The sequence below is a fragment of the Solenopsis invicta genome, chromosome 9 (genome assembly GCF_016802725.1).
Source record: "Solenopsis invicta isolate M01_SB chromosome 9, UNIL_Sinv_3.0, whole genome shotgun sequence".
Lineage (NCBI taxonomy): Eukaryota > Metazoa > Arthropoda > Insecta > Hymenoptera > Formicidae > Solenopsis > Solenopsis invicta.
The window spans coordinates 12,467,952-12,494,123 of NC_052672.1; the positions used below are offsets into that span (position 1 = coordinate 12,467,952).

The 26,172-nt window shown below is 37.1% G+C and overlaps 1 protein-coding gene and 1 long non-coding RNA gene across 2 annotated transcripts; one reads left to right on the top strand and one right to left on the bottom strand.

Moving 5' to 3' along the window:
• Nucleotides 1-2,627: 2,627 nt before the first annotated feature.
• Nucleotides 2,628-25,592, bottom strand: LOC120358666. Its single transcript, XR_005575577.1, has 10 exons — nt 25,354-25,592; nt 24,104-24,168; nt 23,521-23,591; nt 23,189-23,341; nt 22,709-22,780; nt 22,398-22,440; nt 18,464-18,727; nt 18,122-18,172; nt 4,761-4,813; nt 2,628-4,553 (listed from the first exon to the last, which is right to left on the bottom strand). It is a non-coding gene; the product is annotated as an uncharacterized LOC120358666 (long non-coding RNA).
• LOC105198041 lies at nt 12,353-16,330 on the top strand. Its single transcript, XM_011164679.3, has 5 exons — nt 12,353-13,245; nt 13,788-13,935; nt 14,442-14,642; nt 15,020-15,080; nt 15,166-16,330. The coding sequence occupies exons 1-3, from the start codon at nt 12,688-12,690 to the stop codon at nt 14,624-14,626; spliced, it is 891 nt and encodes a 296-aa protein (XP_011162981.1). The 5' UTR covers nt 12,353-12,687; the 3' UTR covers nt 14,627-14,642; nt 15,020-15,080; nt 15,166-16,330.
• Nucleotides 25,593-26,172: the final 580 nt, after the last annotated feature.

The window sequence follows — 26,172 nt, forward strand, 5'->3', positions numbered from 1 at the left end:
CCAATATAAATGATCCTTTTCGATAAGTTTAAATCACTGCTACTAACGTTACACGTTTTGCACGGGATGATGAAATAACAGAATAAAGAAGCATATATCTTTATAAAAATTAGATTACATCCACGCAAATTACTATTCTCCATTGATTGATACACCTGGAGAAAAATTATGTTTAAATTGATAAAACTATAACATTCTTTAACTTTATTTCTTAAGAAGTGAAAATACCTTTGAAGAAAATAAAAATTTGTTTTATTCCAAGAAATTACGTTATTGGTTTTTTTTTAAAGTAAGCTTGTTTAAATTATTTGTTTAATTTAAATATACAACTTTTTTATTCAGAGAAAGTGACAAAAATGTAAGAAATAATTTACTTGTTCTGATTTTAAAAATATTTCTTTTATTTAAAGAAAGATTTGCATTGCACAACAAAACTATTTTTTTAATTCTATTAAAAGAAACGTTCAAAAAATGTTTTCAAATAAAGAAAAAACTTTTCTTTAATCGTAATATAGCAATATGTAAATTTCATTGATTTAAACAAATTTTTTTTAATTAAAGGAACTTATCTTTTGATGTATGTACAATTAATTCTTCGACGATATATTGAATAGGTTAAATAAGTTGAATCAAATTCAAATTAATCTAACGTCACGCAAAAAACTTTTTGTACACGATAATGAAGCATTATCAACACGCCGGACACTGTAAAGATTGAGATAAAGTGTGTCTGCATATCTAAAGTGTCAGCTGATTGTAGTCACGATGTAACTGCTGATTCCTACAAAATATGATCCTCTCTCGGTAGGTGAGATGCGGATAGTCATGAGAGCGACTTCTCGACAGGCTCGCCGAACCGCCAGTGAGACGCCGAGAAAATCGTCAAATATCCACGATCCGATCTCGGCATCGCGTGCACGAGCGCGCGCGAGCGTGTCTAAATTACGGGCCGTTAGCCGAGATCTGAATTACTGGTTAACACCGATTGTCGTGTCCGGAACGCGGCGCACGGCGAATAAAAACGGGCCCGCCGCAAGTGTATCGCGGTAGTTAAAGGCGTATCGAGCCACGGGAGGAGAGGACGACGTGGAAAGAGGCGGTGGTTAATCGCGCGGTGGTAGAGCAGTGCTGGTGATGGTGGTAATGGTGGCATAGCTATGGGCAACCATGCGGAATTGTGGCAGAAATGACTTCCAGGTTTTAGCGTTCTGAAGAATAGGATATAATAAATCCTGAGACCGATAGAAACGATTGGCGACTCAATTGAGAGAGGCTGAATTGAATTAGTCTCTGAAAATCTTGCGTTGTTTTCTCTTGCATCATTCTATGACGGGATTATAAAGCTGTGTTTTATGTAATAGGCAAGTAAAATGGAATGCCTTGCTCAACAGATTATTTGCTAAGCTTAACAGATAATCTGAACGTAAATATTAATTTTTTAAAATAATAAATATAACAAATATAACAAATAATAAAAATAATAAATATAATGCGTGCAATTTTCTCTTTCATTGAATTTATGCAATATAAATTTTTTAAGCGGACACTTATAGAATGCGAGATGACATGTGTCTACTTCCATAACATTCTCTCGGATCTTTTCTAAACGAGGGCACGGTAAAGATTTTGCATCGTTAAACGGGTTTTGGAGATACCTCGGCGCACGAGGATGCATAAATAAATAAATATTAATCGGCGCAGCGTAGGATGTAACGTAGATCGACTTATCTCAATGTCAATGTTGCCCAGCTCGCTCCGGTTACATTCATTAGGCTCATTAACATCCGATAAGCGTGGGAGATTATGAGAGCTAGTACCCTTCACGTGGATTCTCGCTTGATCGATAGACACTTCGAAAATTCATCGGCGCATGTTATCGCATTAACGATCGCCCGTCCATAATTAAAGAACCATTTGATTTGAATATCAGTGAGATTATTAGAAAAATTTATTCGTCCCCGGATATTCCATACAAACTTTAATAGTATATTCTGTGAGATGAAGCAAGAAAAAAATAAGATATAAACATAACATCTAAACGAAACATCCGGGAGAAAACATCTTGTATGTAGCTTATCTATCTCTGTCAGTTATTATTTTAACTGTATTATTTATAGTGAATTCGTGCACGCGGTTAAACGCACTAGTGCATACTGGTGCATATTAAAGCTGTTGTACGTATACTGGTCTCATTTGAGTGTTAAATGCAAATATTCAGAGTTGGATAAATTAATAATATATATTTCTTACTAAATTAAATTATAGTTATGACTTATAAAATTAATTTAGTTATGTTAAAAGTACATGAACAAAAAACTAACTAGTTTGAAGTTATGTTAAGATTAAATTAAGTTAAATTAAAACTTAATTTTGAAAAGTTTTATTCGTATTAGTTAAAAATTTAATCGTAAGTTTTTAAAATTAAATTAGTCGAAATAATTACGGTATAAATCGTCAAATTTAATATTTTATCTGTAAATTAAGTTCATATGAAATAAATATTGTTTTTTATGTGCAAATATATTTTTTCTTTTATAATTTTTTTTTATTTGAATAGATAAATTTTTAATTTAGAAAAAAAGTTAATAAATTAAAGTTTTAAAAATAACTAATTAAACTTGAAAATTAATTACTTATATTTTTTTTATTTTAACAAAACAATAAAGTGTATTGAGAATTTTGTGATTTAATTTATTTATTTATTTATATTAAACAAACATTCATGTACAACGGCTTTAATGTGTACCACTGCGTCCAATCGAATTCGTTATTAATGAAACACGACGGTAAACAGTTCCGGTTAGTAAACCTTGAGCAAAACGGACATTTACTTCAAACATTACTCGAGAGAATATAAGTCGTGAGCGCTCTGTTGCGTCGGGCAAACATCTATTTTTCACAGGCACGGTTTCGCATCAGCAAAACGTAAAATCTCGCGGTCTTCTCGCGGCAGACGGGTCTCATCGGCGGCTCTCCTAATTAAGTCGCGCGCGTTGTTAGTGCATCAGACTCGCAACGGTAAAGGACCGTCCTCCTCTCGGGATAAGGCGGCCACTATTAAAGTCGACGCGTTGCGCCGTGGAAAATATCGCGCGGCGTCGCATAAATATCGCGAGCGCAAGAGCCAATAATAAAATCGTAAAAGTGGCTCGAGGTTCAAAAGAGAAGGCGCTCCTCTCGGCGAGGCCGGGCCTCCTCGTTCAGCTCTGAACGCTCCGCGATATTTAAGCCGACTCGTTCGCTCGCTCACTCCCGCGCTAATGACGCGGTGGCGGCGGCGGCGGCTTTTGCTCGCGCGAGCGAGAAGACTCGTTAAGCTTCCTCCTCTCCGCCCGGCCGGGCTTCCACCACGCGGATGTCGGTACACGAGAGCACACGAGAGCGCGCGCGTTAAACACGCATACACGCGCGTACGCAACTTAGCGCGGCGAAGCTCGACCTCGGTCGCTCCAATTCACCCGTTAATTGGGCGACATTTTCGCCGTACGCCTTTTTTACGCTCCTGGCCTATCTCAACGAGCCTCCCTCGTGTCCTCCCTTCGGTGCTTGTCGGGGCATAAATTACGGCGATTACCGCCGCGCCGGCCACTGGGGTACGCGCTCTTATTCTCTTTCTCGCTCTCTCGCCTCCCAAGAACCGATTCGGCTCGAGCTAATTATCGGCCTGCCGTGTAAGTTTCCGCCGTTTCTATCGGGCCCTTTCGAGAACCGACGCCGCCGATAGAGAAATAAACGCTCGCGTTATGGCTCCGCTCGTTAATACACTTCTGGCGAGCCGCTGCTCGTCGCGCGCGACTCGATGTGGCGCTTAAAAAGCGCTCTCGCTACTGGTACTGTCGGAGATCGTCGACCGATTGCGGAATTTTTTGTCTCCCGCTCTATAATCGCGCCTTAACGCCGGCTATCGAAGCGAAAGAGAAAAGAAAAAAGCGAAATGCGTGCGCGACGTACGACATGTGCTCAACAGGTGCACCCGGATCGTAACACGCGGGGGGAGACAACCGCGTTAGCGGATTAGCATAAAAATCTGAGATAGAGCGGCTACATCGGATCGGCGCTATCTCGATCCTACGAACAGGCGAATACCAACGAACGGCGATGCAAAACCTGCCGGGCCGGGCAAGTAAGAACTTTATATCCTGGAAGCGTGCAGGTTCGTCGCGTAACGAAGTTGAGAATTTACGAGGTTTTATCGAGAGAGCCGAGCAAATCGTGCCGAGGCTAGGGAATTGCTCGCGCTAACGCGCTCGCGTATACTACATCAAGCTCGGAGTCGGAGCGATTCTTTCAAATCGCAAAAGTTACAGACCTGTCTCGAGAAAATCGTGAAACATTGCGACTCGTCATGTCCAACCGCTGTGACAGATCCATCGTAGCGAAGAGAGAAACGAGTATAACGAATCGCATACGGACGGAACGTCACGTCGCGTTGATGCGCGAATCAAGTAAAACATTTATTTCGCATCAAGCTCAATGAGATCAATTCGGTATTAGAAAGATATCCAAAACAAATCAAAAATTAATTCACGATACTCGAAATAATGTAGCACATTCTGAAAAATGTAATAACAGGTTGTCCACTCAAAATTTGTAGATCTGTTGCCAGAATATTCCAGGATTTTTCAGGAATTTTTGTCAAAATTCTATCAAAACTTTTATCATAACTATTTCTTTCCGTTGTACACTTTACTTTGATTTTGCGCGAAATATTTGCAAAGCAATGAAAAGAGATATAATAACAAAATTAATTTCTAACTCACCAATTCCGATGCGCATCAAGCGGAAGTAATTAGCCACGGAGCTGTGGTGATTACTGTAACACACAAACATAAGATTTAAAAATTAAAATTGCGCTCAAAATAATCAATATTTTAAAAGTTAACTTTTATATACCCAGACAAAGAATTCTTTGAGTCAAAAAATATTTGACTCAAAAAAATTTAGGCATTGGTATACGGTTAAAGAAAAATTTCTTTGACTCGATGAAATTTTTTGATTGTTCCTTTTATTAGAAGTAAAGAAATAGTTTGATTGTGCAATGCAAATTTTTTTTAATAAAAAAAATATATGTTTATAACCAGATTATATTAAAATCATTATTATATTAATTGAATAATATATATTAAGGAACTAGGAACTAGAAACTAAAAAACTATTAAACTAGAAACTTAACAAATATTAAATTATTAATTACAAAATTAATCTTAAATGTAACATTAAAAATATATACAAAAAATAAAATAAACACTATTACTAAATTAAGAAAAAAATTGTTAATTGACTAAATTTTTTAATTTGATTAAATTTCTTCAGTATAATTTTTCATGTATTTAACTTAAATACATAAACTATTTGAATTTTAATTTAAACATTTACATATTTAACTTAAAATATGTAAATACTTGAATTGAAGAAATTCAATCATTTTGAAAAATTTAGTCAAGTTAACAACTTTTTTGCCTCACTGTATCTGTATTGTATTTAATAAATATTTAAGAAATAACAAATTAATAATAAATAAAAAATAATAAATTTAATTAATTTATCAACATAATTTCTTCCAAGAGCCAAACTACTCTTGTTTCTTTCGAATTTCTCGTTGTAATTAATCTCTACGTATTTTAAATGTTAAAATATACAAAAATTTCAATAATGTCGGTATTCCCATATTAGAATTTCTGATTATAATTTATAACTATAATCTTCACGATATTTTAAATACTAAAATATTATCTGATTACAGTAACTTTCCAAAAGCAGGGACTTTTGACATATTAGCATTTCTGATTATAATTAATTCCTATGATACTTTGAGCACTAAAATATAACTGTGAAATCACCCGTATAAGCTCTTCCATATTTCTAAGGCTTGAATTCATGATCTCCTTACAGCTCGCGCACACGCGCCGCCTCGGGAGGGAGACTTACATCTTCGTTACGATTACCCGCAATGGTATCAATGAAAGCTAATGGATCCTCTGTCGCTTTCTATTAGGGATACTGTCGGCGTGCAGTCGCGCGCACGGCAAAAACGTCCGCGAACATAGGTGGAATCGTTTGCAGGAGGGAACGCCGAGTATCCTGAATAACAGCCGCGCGCTTTTTTCGGCGTTCGCGCTCCTGCGTGCACCGCGCCACGTATATATATCTCGGGACGCAACATAAATTTATCGCGAGGCTGATCAGCGCTAATAAGCCACGCGCTGTCCTCGAACGAACGCGCGGCCCGACCAGTTTCCCGATATAACCGGCATTTCTCATCGAGGACCGAGCCGATTCCTCTTGTACCGTCAGCGAGGTGCCACGCCGGACGCGCGCTACCTCCGCGTGACTCGTTCGATACCTCTCGGAGTGCGGTAGCTGCTCGTCCGAGGCTCAAGACGACAAACTCGTTTTTCGTACCCACCATTCAAACCGCTTGCCACTCGCGATCTCGGCGAGCGTGCATCAATTACTCGAGAGAGAGCTGATGCAATCTCATAACGAATAACCGCTCTTGTACATATTTTATACCAAGTTAAATTTAAAAGATATTAATATCACGTACAAAAGAGAGAAATCTGAACGGCCGAAGTATTGAAGTATCAAAGTTCATTATTAATTGTCGAAAAAAAATTTAGAGAAATACGTGTCCTTTGTAGAAGTTTGCATTTCAAAATAATTACTATCGAAAAAACTTTATACTTTCTTTAAATCGATGTATTGATATATTGAAGAAAAAAGAAGTTATTGATTTTTCAACTTGATTAAATTTCTTCATTTCAAGCATTCACGTATTTTAATTAAATATATATGTAGTTAAGTTAAATATGTAAACGCTTAAACCGAAGTTTAAGTATCTTATATATTTAAATCAAATACGTAAATAATTAAACTAAAAAAATTTGATTGAGTTGCAAAATTTAAACCAAGTTGACAACTTTTTTTCTCAGTGCGCATGCAATTTTAAATAATCTAAGAGACGCGAGTTTACGAAGGTGCCTTAATACAAATATTTAAATATTTAATTATTAAATATTGTAAATCAATACAGATAATCGAATTTGGATGTGTTCAGACTTTTTTTTCTCTGGGTGTACGTCATCCCAATTAATCATTTGCACGCTAAAATACTAAAAACTCTTCCGTGATTGCATATACTACTTTTCTTTACGACGACCATCTTGCTCGCAGCTCTTGATATATTCGTGCAATTTGATCGAGGCCGATGAAGACACGCGAGCATCGCTAAAAAATGAGGTACGCTCTACCAATTACTCCGGCGAGCGTCCTCGTTCCGTCATGAGCCACGGCGACAAGGGCTCGACCGTTCGCTCGCAGCATCCGACGACACGGCGCGTCCGATGTGCTATCCATTCAAATCGCCGCGGAGTGAAACGGAGGTAATCGAGCGCGTCCGCGGAACATACCGTGCACGCACTGTGCACGCAGGTAAACGTCCCGGGTACCTCTTCGCCGCGCCGAGACGCCGCCGTCTTCCGCCGCCACCGAGGGAGGACGACCGCGGCCCCGTCATGAAGACTCTTCCGCGGGCGGTGGAGCCCGAAGCGGGCGAGAACAGAGCCGCAATTTGCGTAATTGCGATGCATCCTTCCCCTGCATCCGCGCGACAGGACGCCTCCCGCGGCTCTGAACGCCTGCTGCATGCCTCCCTCCTCGTTCTCTCGTTCACCGATCCCTTGTCTCCGTCCTCGTCTCTCGACCGTCTTTCCCTCCTCCGTCCCTGTATTTTACGAGCGCCATAGATGGAAATTTCGCAGCCATTTCGAAGCCATGCTCTACCCCTCGAGCCACTGCGGTAACGTCAATTAGTTGCATTCACGCCTCGCCCTCTTGCCCCTCGCGCCGGGCGCAGGTGCCAGGGGTGTGATTTCCGATGACGGTAATCGCGATTCCGGCCGCGCCGCGATGCCGATCGGAGACGATAGAGTGAAAAGAGGAAGAAACGAGCGGCGATATGCGCGCGTCGTCGGCCGCGCTTATTTACCGGGGCACGCCACCACAGAAATATGCATAATAATATTATAATTTACAGAACTAGATATCTCTTCGCTCTCGACGATTCGGCCGCGGGGATGCCGACGGATCGGATGAATGGCGCGCGCGCACGCTCAACGGAAAAGCACGGCGGGCGTCTCCGCGTGGTACGGTATTAATTTTATTTGTGAAGGAGGATGTGCCGCAACGCACAAAGTAGTCATTCTGATAAGACGGACGCGCGAGTCGCGACGCGAGATATGGCGCTGCCCCTCGTAATTTGTATAGACGTGTTATTCGCGGCAGGTTGAAATTCTAGCACGAAACGAGGGTCTCATCTGTTTATGGTATCGCGCCATTGAAAAAGGACGACGCGTCTGATCGATTTCATTCATGTTTCTACTGTCAGTTAAAAGATGTTACACACGCATTTTGTAATCATTCTCGATTGTGCCATTTAAATAGCGATTTACTAAACAAAGTTTTGCTGTAATTCATTAGAAGAAATCTGGTAGATTCAGCTAGTATGTGTGTTCAAAATCGAATGAATCAGAAATCTTTTAGGAATTACCGGATTATAGTAAAGTCAAACGTTCTCATTATGAAATCTTGAGTTTTATAATAATCAGAAATTCTGCTAGGTTTTACCAAAACGCACCCAATCACACGTATCTCATTGATATAACAAAAGCATTTTTCTCAGTGTATATTTTAACGATCAATTTTTGCAAATCACACCCTCGTTCAAATTACATAAATTCTCATAGCACGTCACAATAGATGATAATTTCGGAATCCTCACGAACACGTTGTCCCTTTTAAAGTGCAAATCGACTTTCGGAAAACTGGTAATTACGCTATCAACTTAATCAAATGCGCGCGCGCAAAGTATTCGGATCGCGGTGGGACCAGCGGGACGCGCGTTGTGCAGCAAATTGGATGCACATATTTTACGACGAACGCGAGTGATTTAATACCAGTAGAATATACCGGTAGTTAGGCACGAAATTGCGACAGACTGTATCCCCTCCACTTTGTCAAGATCGACGTGCAAAAAGCGCGGCGGAAAAAGTGCTCGTTACATTCCGGCCGTGACGCGACACGCGAAGCCGTATTTAAGCTGCTACCCAACGCGACGCATCTGTTCGACAATGTTCGTCTTGTCTCATGCGCTGCCCTCGATGACCCACGTGAAGCGCTCGAGGTGGAATACACCCAGAGAAAAGTTTCTTCGAGCCAAAAAAAATTTGTTTAAATGAAAAAAATTTGCGCATTGCTATACGATTAAAGAAAAGTTTCTTTGATTTGAAAATATATTTTAATTGTTCCTTTTATTAAAATTAAAGACAGTTTGATTGCGCAACGCAAATCTTTTTTTTTAATGAAAGAAATATATGTATTTTCAAATCAAAGCACAACTAAATTATTTTTTACATTTTTGTCAGTACTTTCTTTGAATTGAATAATTATTTGTTTAAATTAAACAAAATAAAATTGAAGCAAATAATTTATTTACTTTTATAAAAGCTCATAATGTCATTTTTTGAAATCAAATAAATTTTTATTTTTACTTAAAAAATTCCGAGAAAAGAAACGATTTCATCAATTTAAACGCAACTTTTCTTTGAATGTTGATGGTATTACAATAAGTGTCTCATTCAAATCTCCGATAAAAAATATCTTGAAAAATCAAGTCTCTATAAATTTGGATAAACTTTTGTTATTATTACGTATCTTTGGGAAAAAATTCTAGTTGATATGTGAATGTCATCAGAAACATGTGAACATCATCGGAACAAAGTTGATTTGTAAATTTTCTTGTTTCTCCATATTCTTTCGTATACTTCTTATACGTTTGCTAAATTAAATTATTATATTCATATTAATTCTCTCGAACATTATTAGTTAAATAATTTTATAAATATATATACAAATTAGTAATAAGCAGAAATGTTTAGCAGAACATTTCCTACTTCAAAGTTCTGGCAGTTTAATTTCCTCTTCTTTTCAATTACAAATATCGCACATGTACAATTTCCTATTCTGCGAATTCTAATATCCTGATGCTGGATATTCCTTCGTCACATGTCTCGCGTGAAACGACTGCTTCTTATTTCCTGAAATAATATTCTCAATTTCCCCGTTAACGGAGGACACATACTCTCTCTACGGTCGTTACGTGTCCTCTGAACGAATTTCGCTATTTCGCTGACTCCCTAAATTTTCTAACGTGTCAATAGACACGGCGTTCGTTCATTTTGCGTGGCTCACGTGCGTACGCGCGCTCATCGCAAGCCACACGCGACTGCAGGAGTGGCTCGCGGGCGCGCCCTGTGCACTGTGCATCGCGTACCGCTGCATCCCCTCCGCCCGGACGCATGCATCTCCCTGTATCGGTGTGTCGGTGCACTCGGGACGCGGGAGATCGGCAAATCTAAGATCGTGCAACTGGTGTCCAGTGGCGTGTCCGCGGCCGGTACACGTTGGCGAGCGCGAGCGCGAGCGGGTGCGAGCGAGACGAAGCGCGCGCCAGCCGGACGCGAGGAACGGAGAGTGAAGGATGAAGGAACCTTGGGGAGGAAAGGCGACGGTAAGGCCCCGGAGAAGATGGGGAGAGGTGGAATGCGCGCGGTTCTCGAAGGAGGAGCTGTCGGCGGTGAAAAATCACGCACCCCGCCACGGCCGGAGCGCAGCATCTGCTCTACATACCCTGGCTCTCAACCTATCTCTACTTACGCTCACCATCGACGACCCGTGAAAATCGCTCAATCGATGACCTCAAAACGCACCTTCGCACCTGTGGTGCGATAATCGATTCCGCGGTGCACGCGCTCTCCGCGTGCACCTTGAAATAATTGTGTCGCCTGGGATAATTATGGCTCTCACAGATTATGAATGCACCCTTCTCTTCGCGATACGTAGGTACTCTGATAATAAATTTAGTCCGCTCTATGCAAATTGATCAAAGATGAAGACGTTGAGACTTTTCTACCAAACCGAATACGAAGAGACATTTAAACCATACAGGTAACTATGTAATGTCGCAATAAATATATGTAGTGAATTCTTTAACGTAATCACCACCTGATAATATAGATAATATAAAATCCGTCTATTTTATTGCGTTTCCTTTATTATTCCGTGTACAAGACTAAATTCGAGATTTCACTATACGCTGACAAAATAATTTCCACTGAAGATCAATGTGTAGAAAAATTTGTAACAACATGAAGTAATTGGTTTTGGAATCTTTTATTCGCGACTTACGTCATCGCTACGCTTAATGAATCGTTTCCTGCGTTCGTACATCCGATGGGTAATCGTAGCTATTTTTAAAGAATCTCTCGCACGCGATCGTCGGGAGCTTCCGCGAAGGCACGGGCAGAGCTCATCAATGAGAACCTCGAAGAATCGGAGTAGCAGAGCAAGATATACGTGCGCTGGCCGGGCTACCGGTCGGTCGAGTTGGGTCGCTGTTCTCCTGTGTTTCATCTCTCTCTTTTGCTCTGTTTTGCCCACTCCTCTCCCACTGCCTTCCTCTTTTCACCTCCCGGCTTATCCCGCTCGCTCTTATCCCGCTCGCTCTCGCCCTTTCTACCCCGCGACCACCACTTCCTCTCTGTCTCCGCGCCGCTGCCGCTCACTCCCGTGAGTTGTTGTTCGGCTGTTTTATTACTTTTATAAATGCCGCCGCCACGATGCTACTACTACCACTTGCCCCGCGACGAGGATCGGCGCGGCAGGCGTTTTCCTTTGTTGGTCTCCACTATGCTCCATTGTTGCTCGCAGAAAGATGCGAATTTTAATTTGATATTGTCTAATATTATTTATGTATGCGGTTAGAGAATCCCGCGGGAGGATTGCCGCTCTCGCGCGGTCTCACGTCGTGCTGTTTCTTCCACTCGATGGGTAACCGTAGTCACATCGATTCCGACGACTTAACTCCGTATGGGTGATTTCGCGTGTCTTCGTTCAAAGTCGCTTGAGTTTGACCGCGCAAACATTCGAGTTTTGTTCATTAATTCTTTTATCACGTACTCACCCTTCGGGAAGAAATTTGTTAATAAATAAATTATTAAATCGGTATTGTTTAACATTATCGATTTCAGCGGCACGCTGTTTAGAGCTTTCCCTCGCAAACTTCAAACTGCCTCCTCCCTTACCTTCGCAATAAAATATCTGACCTATTGTGCGAGTATTCTTAGCTGTCCTTCAGTGTGCTCAAAACCCCGTGGCAAATCGTTACGTCCCGTTCACCATAAGCGTAATCTAATTACCGGCATGTGCGAGGTGTTCGCCGATAAGAGCGGCGAGGCACCGCTAGACTTGCGCGTACGTTCTCGGTCCATCTAGAGAAATCAATATTACAGCCAACAATCCAGGTTCACGCTACGAACTGCTTTACACGACGCTACGCGCAACAGTTGCGTCGAGACGAGGCACGAAGAAGAGTTACGAGAATTGGGTGCATCGTCGTGTGTCCTGAGTTGTTCAGCCAATAACAATTGGAAAGTGTACGAGTGGGAATCTGATCGAGCTTCAAACGTCAACTTGCATTGAATCGATTGGCTCTCAATTAGGAAACTTCAAATACATCTCGCGCCGCCTAATACATCTCGCGTTGCCATGGAAATCCGCGAGGGTGACCGCACCGATTCCAGATCGAAGATACTTAGGTAAACAACGTAGTGCCAGATACATTACATCAGAATGACGGAGGAGAAGCGACTATCGTTGGGCATCAACGTTAGCCTTCTACTAATATTGATGATATTCGGGGTGTTCCTGTCCTTGCCTCTGCGACTGTTGTTCAACGCGAGTTACTTTGATCAGAATAGCGGAAATGAAAGCAGCATCGGTGGCCCGGGCGAGAAAGGAAGAGAGCCCGTGATACCGATGGATCACCGAAAATTAAAACGCTGTCCGAATCTGCAGTATGAGGATCGCTTGATGTCCGTCTTTGTGAACGATTATGACGAAAATTGCACGTACGTGCAAGACGACGATGACGATGGTGATGATGATGACAGCGGGTCTGAAGAGGAAGAAGTTAGCAGAGAGGATAAGAACGAGAAGAAAGCGGCAACGTACAGGTCCAAGAGGAGGAAACGATTCGACGAAGAAATGAAAGAAAGCGCTGAAGAGATCTTGAAGATGCGTCAGATGAAGTCTGTCACGGTGGCAGGCCACATACTCGTGACGATGTTGCTCATATCAGTAATAGCTGCCCTTGTTGAAGTACTGCGAATACGCTTCGCCAGAGAAAAAGTATTGCGTCACATATTACAAAAGTCCTTAAGCACTTGCGTTGAAACTTGGTACCCTTAAAGCGTAGAATATATGTTGACACGCGTGTCATTGAAAAAATTCACTTGGAGAGTACGCAAGATTTTTCAGTGCAAGTTTCTTCTGCTCGCTTTTTGAAAATAGCGTAATATGATTTCGAAAATTTGTCTTTACCTCTATTCAAACATTTATTTTAATTAAAGCTGTCATTTTAATTCTATAATTCAAAGATGATACTTCGTTTCAACGCAAACAATTAATTGTACTATCCTTGATTATTCGATTTTTACACATCATGCATGTGATTTGCACTTAAATATTGCCAGATATAAATTAAGAGCCCAGATTGAATTAGATTCTTAGTTGTTTGCACCATTAGGGAATTAATTGCGATATTCGGCAGAGACCGACGGGATAAGCGCTTCGCTGTTTTCTTCGCGGAGCTAGTAAAAACCGTCTCTCGATGCTCGGATAGACACGCATTCGTGAAACTATTGCACCTTCTCTTTTCAAAAATGCATAAGGATTCGTCTAGGGCAGGAACGATTATTTCACGGAGATGCTCCTCCACCAACGTGGACACACCCGCCACAAGGCGTTCAAGAGAATTAATTAGAAGCCAAAAATCCTTTGAGATACCAGGAATGCACCGTTCCGCATTGCGTCTATTAGGTACGTGTTTGAAGTAATAAGAAATTATAATCTTTAAACTTGGCACGACGAAGACGTTAAAAAATATATGCAAGAATTTTTATAAATATAACTATCTTATAGAATCCCTTGAGAATTGAATAATCGAAAGCTTGAGTTTTGTCACTTTCTATACGTCTGTCTTTACAGCAATACTCCATTGTATTTCATATATCTGTCTACCCAATCAGCAGACAATTTTAAATGTTTTTTAAATATTTGTTCTTCGTTATAACGTTTTTTAAATATTAAAGACATTAAAAAAAATATTGTTTCCTGATTGGATATATCTTTAACAAAAAATAGTTATAAAAATTGTCGTTAGCAATAATTTCTAAATAAAATTCAAATGTTTCAAGCAGAAATAAAATATTTTATAATGACATTTTCGAGATGATTGAGATACTGTGTAGAAGATATTTCTGGTATAATAAGGAGTCTTAACCCGATTGACAACAAGACAAAAGAATTTAATTATCTATCCTCAGGAGCGCAGCAGCCCCTACTTATTCGTCGCTCCTCGTTTCCAACGCCACAAGCGAAGCATGCCGCTACTTCGTCTCTTTGCGGTACACCGAGTAAAGGGTTGTCGCGGCGCCCGTCGATTGAATCGGACGAAGAAGTCGGAACTAACGCTCTTCATCATCGCATCCGTTTAATTCGACGCCATTAAAGTGGCACGAAAATAGGTAGGGATTAATAACCCTTTACGATCCACATTATTTTTCGTAAAATTAGCGGAAAAGTATTTCTTCTTTTAATTTACAATATAATCAGCGGAGGCAATATAAACTAAAAACTTTATATTATTTAAAAAAATGTATAGATGTCTGAAAAATATTAATTCGCTGATTATGTTGTACAATGATTCAAATGCTTAAAAAAACTATGCGCAAGGCTGTCGCAAAGAATAATGTCGAGTTCAACAAATAAAATACTATGGGTTAACCGTGTCTGAAAACATAGTCTTGAGTTTACTTTTATAGATCAATAGTAGATGATAAATTGTATGATATGATACGAAAACACTCTATCAAATTAGATAAAAATATAATCTTCTTTTCAGTATACGTCAAATTTCTCGTATCGGCGACAAAATTGACAGGGTACGCCTCTTCGACTGTAAAGTAAGTTTTTCTACGATAATTTTTATGTAAGCAGATAAAGTGTATCAGTCGCTTTCAAAGATATATGAATATGCCTTATCAACAGGTGATTCTCAACGCACAACGATCACGTCCAATAACCTTTTTTTATTCCCATGCAACGTCGAAAAGTCTTTCTCTAAGGAAAAGATTCAAGTATCTTTCAACGCATCCTCTGCGGCGGCTTCAATAGTGCTCCATCTCAGTGACTCCATTTCAGTCTTTTATATCGCGCTGTTTATTGAGTTCTGCTTTCTACCTAAGTGATATTTGCAATTTAAAACAATGATTATAATATGCAGAATTAAATTTTAGGCTCAAAAGCTATCACGCAAACGGTGGAAAGCTGAATTGTCACAGTACATGTTCGGACTAACGTGTTTAATAAAGTAATTTCTATCCCCCTCCTACTCTTATTGATCGCACAACTTGCTTTAAGGTCGTATAATTAATTCAAAGTAAATGCAATTAATCTAATTTAACTAACAGTGATGTTAATTTAATAACAAATTATTATCTAACGAGTTTAATCTTCTTACCGCGTAATAATATAAAGTACGAAGTTTCTAAACTTCAATGGACGTTATAGAAAAGGTGTACATCAGAAGCAAGATGATGTCTTTAAATTCAAGTTAAATCAAAACAATGTAACAAAGCTTTTGTTTGAGATAAAGCTAAAACAAATAGTTTTTTACACTATTCTGATGTAAACTTTTCTGCAGAAATCGACAAACTTAAATAGAATAAGTATATGTGCAATCTCAACCTGCTTAATACAACGATCGAATATCCTTATTCGTGTAACATCGTTTTCTCAATTCAATTATCATTTCTTATTAATATGTGTGTTAATATATAATATTTTCAAACAATTATAAAAATCTTGTAAAAATACAGATGAATATTACAATTTTGTAAATGAAAAAATAATTCCTACATATTTTCATAATCAAAAATATTGTATAACTGTGTCTCTGCATTGATGAGTCTTTGACAATTTCACGCAGCCTCAATGAGCTATATTCGTCATTTCTCCATGTGATATGTATTGTACAACCGGCGTCACGAATGCCTTAACATGTCGAGTTGCACCAATTGTGGACGTGCACATTGTGTATTCATGCATTGTAACTGCGTGGTGACGCAGTAGTCACAGTCTTATTTATATTAAAGTGTAGATAGCAAAAAAGAATTTACAATAATTAAAGCTTTCAAAGTTCTATTGTCTGAAACACTTGTATCGCCTCCTACAATATTTAATCATAATCATCTTCCTCATTTTTTCAATGTTTTGCAAATTTTCGAGAACTTAGATTTTCGTAAGTTTTTCAAATTTAAATTTTCAATTATTTTTGAAATTTAAGTTATCATTTTTTTAGGCTACCACTGATTCAATAATAAAAGTAAAATTGTAAAGAAATAGTATGAGTCAAAAAAATTATTTTTTAGACAATTTGATAAAATGTAAGAGATAAAAAATAATTTATACGACTATTTCACAACGTCATTGATATTTTAAGTTATCAAAGAAGCATAATTCATGTTATTTATATATTAATATTTATAATAACTTTAACATTCTCATTTATTAAATTAATTATCATTTGTTTCTACTTATCATAAAATGAAAACTAGCAAAAAGAACAACTATGATTTAACTGGACTTCACTTAGAGAAAAGCAATGAATACGCCGCAATTTAGTTATAACTTTACTTTGCAATCTATAAAATGTAGATATTGAACTACGTAGTCATTGTTTAAGAAATTCATAAATAATGTCCATAATTGTGTGGTTTTTTTCATACTATGACCAGGACTGTGCCATAAATATCAAAATTACGTCTACATGTATTTTTTACGTATTACATTATGTTTAGATGAATATTTTTGTAGATAATCAATAAATGTAAGTTATTAGATTAAATTAGATAATTCAAAATGGAAAAAATAATCCAGTTATAAAATTGTTAATACATATATTGGTGACTTTAGTATTAATAAAAAAAATATAATATTAAAAATAAAAAATACAATTTTCACTGTTTCTATTAAAATTTAAATCTTCTATAAATCTTTCTAATAATCACAAAATAATTAAAAGCTAGAAACAAGCAAAAGAGTTGTTAAATTAATTAATTTATTAAAATCTAACAAGATTACGAGTGCGGAAATAATAACATTTAATTTTTAATAATATCTAAATCTATGATTTGACCAATATTAAAATCAAATATATTATAACAATTTAATCAGATTAATTAATAACTTCATAATTTAATTACTTTTTCTCTAAATTGAATAGTAACTAAGTTAAAAAATTAAAAGATAAATAATAAAATTAAAAATCAATAACTTTTAACTTAATTAATTTAACTGAATTTAATTTTAATGTAACTTTTAACTAGCAAATTTTTGTTCACATAATTTTTAACATAACTATATTAATTTTATTAACCAGTAACATTAACTTGATTTAGTTAAAAAAATTAATTAACTTACTCAACTTAATTTTTTCTTTATTAAGTTATATAATTTATAATAATTTTGATTGCTTGTATTGTTTACGAAAAGTTTCGTACAAATATAATGTAAATAATCTTGAAATTTACGATACAATCCTGTTTAATAATATTTTGTCAGTATTTACACTTAAATACTTTAGTATTTATCACTGAGCGCCATCTGTTGAGCATTCGACATTATTTCTTCATACAACGCTTGAATGGAAATAGTATGAATCAACTATTCGCTGGCATCACGCACGCGCGCGTCGCGGAGAGAAATTTGAAAGCGACTAAACCGGCTTTTTTCATGGGACCATCAAAGTCCCCATACACTTATAGCTTATCTATTTTAGGACAAACAAATTTATGAAAAGTCACATTTATCACAACTACTATTTTGTTAATATATATGAATATATTTTAAAATAAATATATGAATATATGAATAAAATATATAAATATATTTTAAAATAAATTTCATAGTTTTGTTATGCTATTATAAAAAATTTGTTACTCACCGTTCTGATGCGGAACAGGCGGAAACAATCACCCATAAAGCTGCAATGATACTGTAACCAAGCATATAAAAGATGATTAAAGTTTTACTCAAAATAATCAATATTTTGAAAGATAATTTTTACACGCGGGTAAAAGTTTAAAATTTGATTTTTAATTAGATATTTAATAACATTATGATTAGTAATATAATCATATTTGAAAAATATCTTTATAAAATTTAATTTATTTCTATAAAATAATATAAATTTTTTTTTTTAAACATATTTTTGAGTTTATTGAGATAAAATTGAATAAAAGAGGGAAAAGATTATTAATTTTATATAAATAAAAAATTTATTTACCTTTGATATTTACTTCAAAGTTGCTCCGTTGCAACCTGATACCTCTTCTAGGCCTCCTCCTCCTCTCAGATCCAGATCGAGCTTCGTTCTTTCATTGCACTCGCGGAACACTCGCGAATAATATATTAAATTTGCGCGCGTGGACTAATTAAGCCCAATTACTTTAAACGGCACTACCGGAACAAACGCGCGACGCGACGAACAGGTTGCTGTTCCTTTATTTTTATTTAAATTGTCGACGAGTGTTGTACATACATATGTGAGCTTTATAAAGGAAAAAAATAGGTTCGCTGAAGAAAATAAAAAATTAATTAAGGACATATATTTCAAAATAGATTTGTATTTGAATTTTATTGAATTTCATTTATTTGTTTAAAAATAGACGAATAAGAAATGTATTGTAAGAATTATCAGATTATACCAAACGTTTTGATTGTAAGATGTCGAGTTCTATTATAAATATCAAAAATTCTGCTAGTTTCATCAAAAAGCACTCACAAAGAAAAAAAATTAATATTAAATAAACAATTTATTATTTCAGATATAAGCAAAAATATAAAATATTTGGAGAAGAAATTATAATTTTAAACAGACATAATGTGCTAACATGAAAAATATTTCTTTCTTCAGAAGCAGAACTTCTGGTTATTATAATAGAACTCTGGTTATTATAATAAAACTCTGGTTATTATAATCTAAACATCTGATAAATTTAACTAAAATTCGGTAATTCCTACAAGACTTTTGATGCGTACGTTTTTTAACAGATATATTGGTTGAATCTACCAGATTTCTAAATAATGCAACAAGACTCCTTTTTTCAATGACAAAGTTACACATTAAAAATATAATTTCATATTTCTGCAAGCATATACTTCGTGGCACGTGTAAGAAACATTGCTTTGTTACACGATTTGCGAAAAAATGATTTAATAATTCGGACGCGTTGGATATTGGCGGAATCAATAGTGAAATCGTTGCGAATGAGTTCTGCCTTTTGTACCACGTTTAACGCACGTCTAACGTCAACTAAGCTTTCTCAACCAGGATTCATACGACACTTGTATCTTACAAGCCATAGTCGCAGGCAGCAAGTCACTTAAAGGAGACGCACTTTCTGGGGTGCTTTTGTCAACCCGCGACATGCTCACAAATCGTGGTTAATCCAGCTGATCGGCCAGTTAGACGCTAAGTCCAATGAGACAAGGTCTCACTAAACCGATAACGTAACGAAAAGTCAGAGTGCACATTGCATCGATCTCTGATACCGAATCGTACTTCATAATTTCAGATGTGTTTAATCAAACGCGAAAATTATTTTCTGGACGAATAACAATGTCTAGAGCATTTATCACAAAAACTTAAAATAGAAGTAAAGATTATACATGAAGATAAAAAAACTTTCTGCATTAATAAAATCATTTCGTAGCGTTGCAAACATCTTTTTGTGGCACCTGCAAAAGATATTGCTTATTACGCGATTAACAAACTGACAAACTAGCAATTCGGACGCGATGGATACAGAATCGATAGTGAGCTCGATGCGAATGAGTTCTGCCTTTTATATCACGTTTAACGCATGTCTAACGTCGACTAAGCTTTTTTAACCACGATTCATACGACACTTGTATCTTACAAGCCATAGTCGCAGGCAGCAAATCGCTTAAAGGAGACGCACTTTCTGGGGTGCTTTTGTCAACCCGCAACATGCTCACAAATCGTGGTTAATCCAGCTGATCGGCCGGTTAGACGCTAAGTCTAATGAGACATGGTCTTACTAAACCGATAACGTGACGAAAAGTCAGAGTGCACATTGCATCGATCTCCGATACCGAATCGTACCCCATAATTTTAGATGTGTTCAATCAAACGCAAAAATTATATTCTGGACGAATCGCAATGTCTAGTGCATTTATCACGAAAACTTAAAATAAAAATAAAAATTCTACTTAAAGATAAAAAAAATTTCTACATTAATAAAATCATTTCGTAGCGTTGCAAGCATCTCATTGTGGCACCTGCAAGAGACATTGCTTATTACGCGATTAACGAACTGACAAACTAGCAATTCGGACGCGATAGATACGGGATCGATAATGAGCTTGTTGCTAATGAGTTCTGCCTTTTCTATCACGTTTAACGCACGTCTAACGTCGATTAAGCTTTTTTAACCACGATTCATACGACACTTGTATCTTACAAGCCATAGTCGCAGGCAGCAAGTCACTTAAAGGAGACGCACTTTCTGGGGTGCTTTTGTCAACCCGCGACATGCTCACAAATCGTGGTTAATCCAGCTGATCGGCCGGTTAGACGCTAAGTCCAATGAGACATGGTCTCATTGAACCGATAACGTAACGAGGAGTCAGAGGGCACATTGCATCGATCTCCGATACCGAATCGTACCCCATAATTTCAGACGTACTCAATCGACCGCAAAAATTATTTTCTGAACAAATCACAATGTCTAGTGCATTTATCACGAAGATTTGAAATAGAAATAAAAATTATACAGAAAAATAAAAAAAATGTCTGCATTAAAAAAATCATTTTCTAGCGCTGCAAACATCTTTTTGGGGCATCTACAAGAGACATTGCTTATCACGCGATTAACGAAGTAACCAATTAGCAATTCGGACGCGAAAGATACGAGATCGATAGTGAGCTCGTTGCGAATGCGTTCTGCCTTTTGTATCACGTTTAACGCACGTCTAACGTCGACTAAGCTTTTTTAACCACGATTCATACGACACTTGTATCTTACAAGCCATAGTCGCAGGCAGCAAGTCACTTAAAGGAAACGCACTTTCTGGGGTGCTTTGTCAACCCGCGACATGCTCACAAATCGTGGTTAATCCAGCTGATCGGCCGGTTAGACGCTAAGTCCAATGAGACATAGTTTCACTGAACCGACAACGTGACGAAAAGTCAGAGTGTACATTGCATCAATCTCTTATACCGAATCGTACCCCGTAATTGCACTTGTGCCCAATCGAACGCGATAATTATTTTTGATGGGTCGCAATATCTTGTACGCATACCACAAAAAAGATGAAATAGAAATATTAATGCACTGAAAAAATAAAGTCTTGTTGCGTTGTTTAAAAATTTTATAACGTCAATCACAGTACGTCTGTTTAAAAATAAGCGAACCGTATATATTATAGAAATTACCAGTTTAAAATAAAACCTATTAAATATTTTGATTATAACATACCAAGTTGTATTATAATAATCAGAAAAATCTAGTTTCATCAAAACACTCATGCATAAAATAATTAGTGTTAAATCAACAATTTATTATTTGATATATAAGCAAAAATATAAAATCTTTTTGGATGAATTTAGCAGACATAATTTGCTTACGTGAAGAAAAAGTATTCTAATTCCATAAATTAAAAGTTATGTTGTGACATAAAAATAATTCCGTGAATAATAAGTATTTCAATTCACAATACTAAATTTGAATTTTTATCGTGTTTTATACATAATAATAATTTAATGAATAAAGATAATTTTAATTTATCTAATTAAAATGATGTCACTATATAATAATAATTTGGAGTTATTATTTTGTTGTGTCATAATTTTAATTTGTGGAATTATTATTAAGTTAAGACATAATTTTAATAAATGCAATTATTGTTATGTCATAATATAATTTTAATTTATCTAATTAAAGTTATGTCTTGACAAAATTATTTTTATGGACATAATAAAAATTATGAATTCTTATTATTTCTAGACGTAATAATAATTCCACTAATTAAAATAATAGATGTTACATAATTTTATTTATTTAAACTTAATTTTTTTAGACAATATTTTTTAAATATTTTTGATAGAAAATATTTCTTTTATATTATTAAAAATAAAATGACTTATTATATTTCATAATTTTGTTACCTTTTTTATAAATTTTTTCATCACTCACCAATCGATGCGCAGTGGAGTTATCAGTCATCGCTACTATGAATCTGTAACATATAAATATAAGATCCTTATTAAAGTAGCTCTTAAAATTATTAACGTTTCAAGAAACAATTCTTACAGGTATAGAATTTTTTAGTTGCTTGTAAATAAAAATATTATAATTATTTTCAAAAAAATAATTTTATAAAAGTAAATGTATAAAGTTTTATATTAAAATATTATTTTTTTAAAGTACTTTTTTAATTTTTTAAAATAAAATCGAATAAAAAGTAAAAGAACTTTAATTTAATATAAATAAAAAGTTATAGTTACTCCAAAGTTGCTCCGCCGGGGCCCAAAGCTTCTCCCAGGTTTTTTCCTTCTCACAGATCCTGCAATGTTAATCTGTAACAAATAAGTATAAGAAAAATTATAGCAGTGCTTAAAAAAATTAATATTTTAAAGAATAATTAATGTTATTTATTTTTAAGTAAGTACCACTTGTGTTGGAATAAGATTTTTAAATTTGAATTTTATAAGGAAATTTACATTTATCTTGTTGTACTTAGACTGTCTAGCAACGTCAATTCTTTGTAATTTAAAAATTTAGAGTGATTGAATTTTTGCAATGCTCCTGAAATTATTGCAATGCCCTTCGAATTATTGCAATGCCCCAATAATGCAATTATTTCTAAGAACAACATATTTCCTTTATAATTGGAGCAATTTAAAAGTTTAATACATTTTTTTGTAATTACATGACATTTAGGTTAAATATAATTAGATTTCACGCAATTATACAATAATGTTTACCGCTAAATTGCTCCACCGACACCGCCTCTTCTAGGACTCTTATTTTGGGAAATTGTCCAACTCCTGCTCTCTTTTTTCTTCTTTTCACAATTTATCAAAATAAATTGCGTTGCCACTCGTTCTGGAGCAGGTCTGTCTCGCATTTGCCGCGTTCTGTAAAATAAACGTGAATAAATTAAGTCAATGAAGCCGCTTTGTTTCCTTCGCGGTTAATTTCACGAGCTTCGCAACGGCACTGTACGTTTCAATCTTCGCCCCAACGAGTATTACGAAATACGCGTTTAAACGAATTATTAGCATACAAATGCAATATTAATATAAATGTTGCTTACTAATTGAAATAGCGATACCAATCGTTCCGGACCCACTTCATTCCACGTCTTGTAAAAGTGTCTATTGCATTCTGTAAATTAACAGAAATGCAATTACAATGGTGAAACGGCTTTATCTCCCGTGATGTCAATTTTACGTGCCAAGAGCGCGTAATAAATCGATTACGCCGCAGTGACGCTACGTATTAAATATCCGCGTGCGTTATTCTCATTTTGATACTATGATCGCGTTGTTAATTGTTCGCGCAATACATATTTGATTGATTAATTATTACAAAACACGCGTTTTACGGATATCGTCGATATACGAGCATCGATCTTTTACACAATATTGCTTGCCTATTAAACAAGCTGCGACGCTACTCGCTCCCGCTCTGATTTGCATCGTGTCCCCCATATTCTGCAATCAGATATGAATACAAATCAAAATGGCGAACCGGCTTTGTTTTCGCGCGCCGTGGTCAACTTTATACGCGTCACCCTCGACGCCGCGCTCGCGCCGAGACCGTGCTACATACGAGCATCGATCTGCGATACGCGATGATCAAATTGACAATAACTATTAGTACAAGATTTTGCTCACTTGTTAAAACGAAGCCGCGATAACGCCTCCGTTCCGGAACCGATCCGTCCCGCGTCCGTTCCGTTCTGTAAAAGAAACATGAATGTAACTGAAAATGGCGAGAAGCGGCTTCGTCTTCGCGCGGTTAACTTCACGCGACAAGACCGACTTCGCGTCCGCGCCACCGCAGCGACGCTATCATGTCCCGCACTCAACCTAGCGTTTATGCCTTTTCCGCAGCATATTATCGAACAGCTAACTTGTCTTTTATGATGATTATTTCGCATTCGCTAGAGTAAGCGTATTAATATAATGAAGAAGTATCCGCGCCCGTCACTCGCAATATAATATGCTCGTCGTTTTGTCAATCATTCGCGCAATATATTTTTCGACACTAATTGTTACGAGATGCGTGTTTTCGATCGGCTCATTAATATGCAAGCACAGAATCTTTATGCGAGGATTAACTTAATAAGCGATAATGTTATCGCGAGATTTACCTATTAACGAGTTTGCGATGTCACTCGCTCCCGCCTCGATCTGCATCGCGTCTACTGTGCTTTGTAATCGGATAAAAATCAAGATGGCAAGCCGGCTTCGTTCTCGTATGGGGTTAACTTTACGCGTCGCAATCGCGCTTACGTTTCGATTAGAATATAGCGTAATGACAGATCCGCGCGTGTTACTCGCAATATCGACAATATTGCATTAATACGAGATTGATAATGGTTTCGTTTACCTGTTAAATGAGTCGCAAAGCCGCTCGCATCAGTTCGGTCCACCCGCACTCGCCGCGTTCCGCAAGTGAAAAGAGCGAGAAGACACTTCGTCTCCGCGCGATCGACTCACGCGCCACGATCGATACTACGTATATCGATCTTAACTTTGCGTTCACTTGCGCGATATATTTTTTCGACATTAATTATTACGGAATGCGCATTTTCGATCGGCTCATTAATATGCAAGCACAGAATCTTTATGCGAAGATTAACTTAATAAGCGATAATGTTATCGCGAGATTAATACAGATTTACCTATTAACGAGTTTGCGATCTCACTCGCTTCCGCCTCGATCTGCATCGCGTCTACTGTATTTTGCAATCGGATAAAAATGGCAAGCCGGCTTCGTTCTCGTATGGGGTTAACTTTATGCGTCGCGACCGCGCTTACATTTTGATTAGAATATAGGCGTAATTAAGACAGATCTGCGCGCGTTACTCGCAATATCGACAGTATTGCATTAATACGAGATTAATAATGGTTTCGTTTACCTGTTAAACGAGTCGCAATGACTCGCACCAGTTCGGTCCACCCGCACTCGCCGCGTTCCGCAAGTGAAAAGAGCGAGAAGACACTTCGTCTCCGCGCGATCGACTCACGCGCCACGATCGATACTACGTATATCGATCTTAACTTTGCGTTCACTTGCGCGATATATTTTTTCGACATTAATTATTACGGAATGCGCATTTTCGATCGGCTCATTAATATGCAAGCACAGAATCTTTATGCGAAGATTAACTTAATAAGCGATAATGTTATCGCGAGATTAATACAGATTTACCTATTAACGAGTTTGCGATCTCACTCGCTTCCGCCTCGATCTGCATCGCGTCTACTGTATTTTGCAATCGGATAAAAATGGCAAGCCGGCTTCGTTCTCGTATGGGGTTAACTTTACGCGTCGCGACCGCGCTTACATTTTGATTAGAATATAGGCGTAATTAAGACAGATCTGCGCGCGTTACTCGCAATATCGACAGTATTGCATTAATACGAGATTAATAATGGTTTCGTTTACCTGTTAAACGAGTCGCAATGACTCGCACCAGTTCGGTCCACCCGCACTCGCCGCGTTCCGCAAGTGAAAAGAGCGAGAAGGCACTTCGTCTCCGCGCGATCGACTCATGCGCCAAGATCGATACTACGTATATCGATCTTAACTTTGCGTTTATTTGCGCAAAATATTTTTTCGACATTAATTATTACGAAATGCGCGTTTTTGATCGGCTGATTAATATGTAAGCACAGAATCTTTATGCGAGGATTAACTTAATTGGCGGTAAATATTATCGCAAGATTAATATATT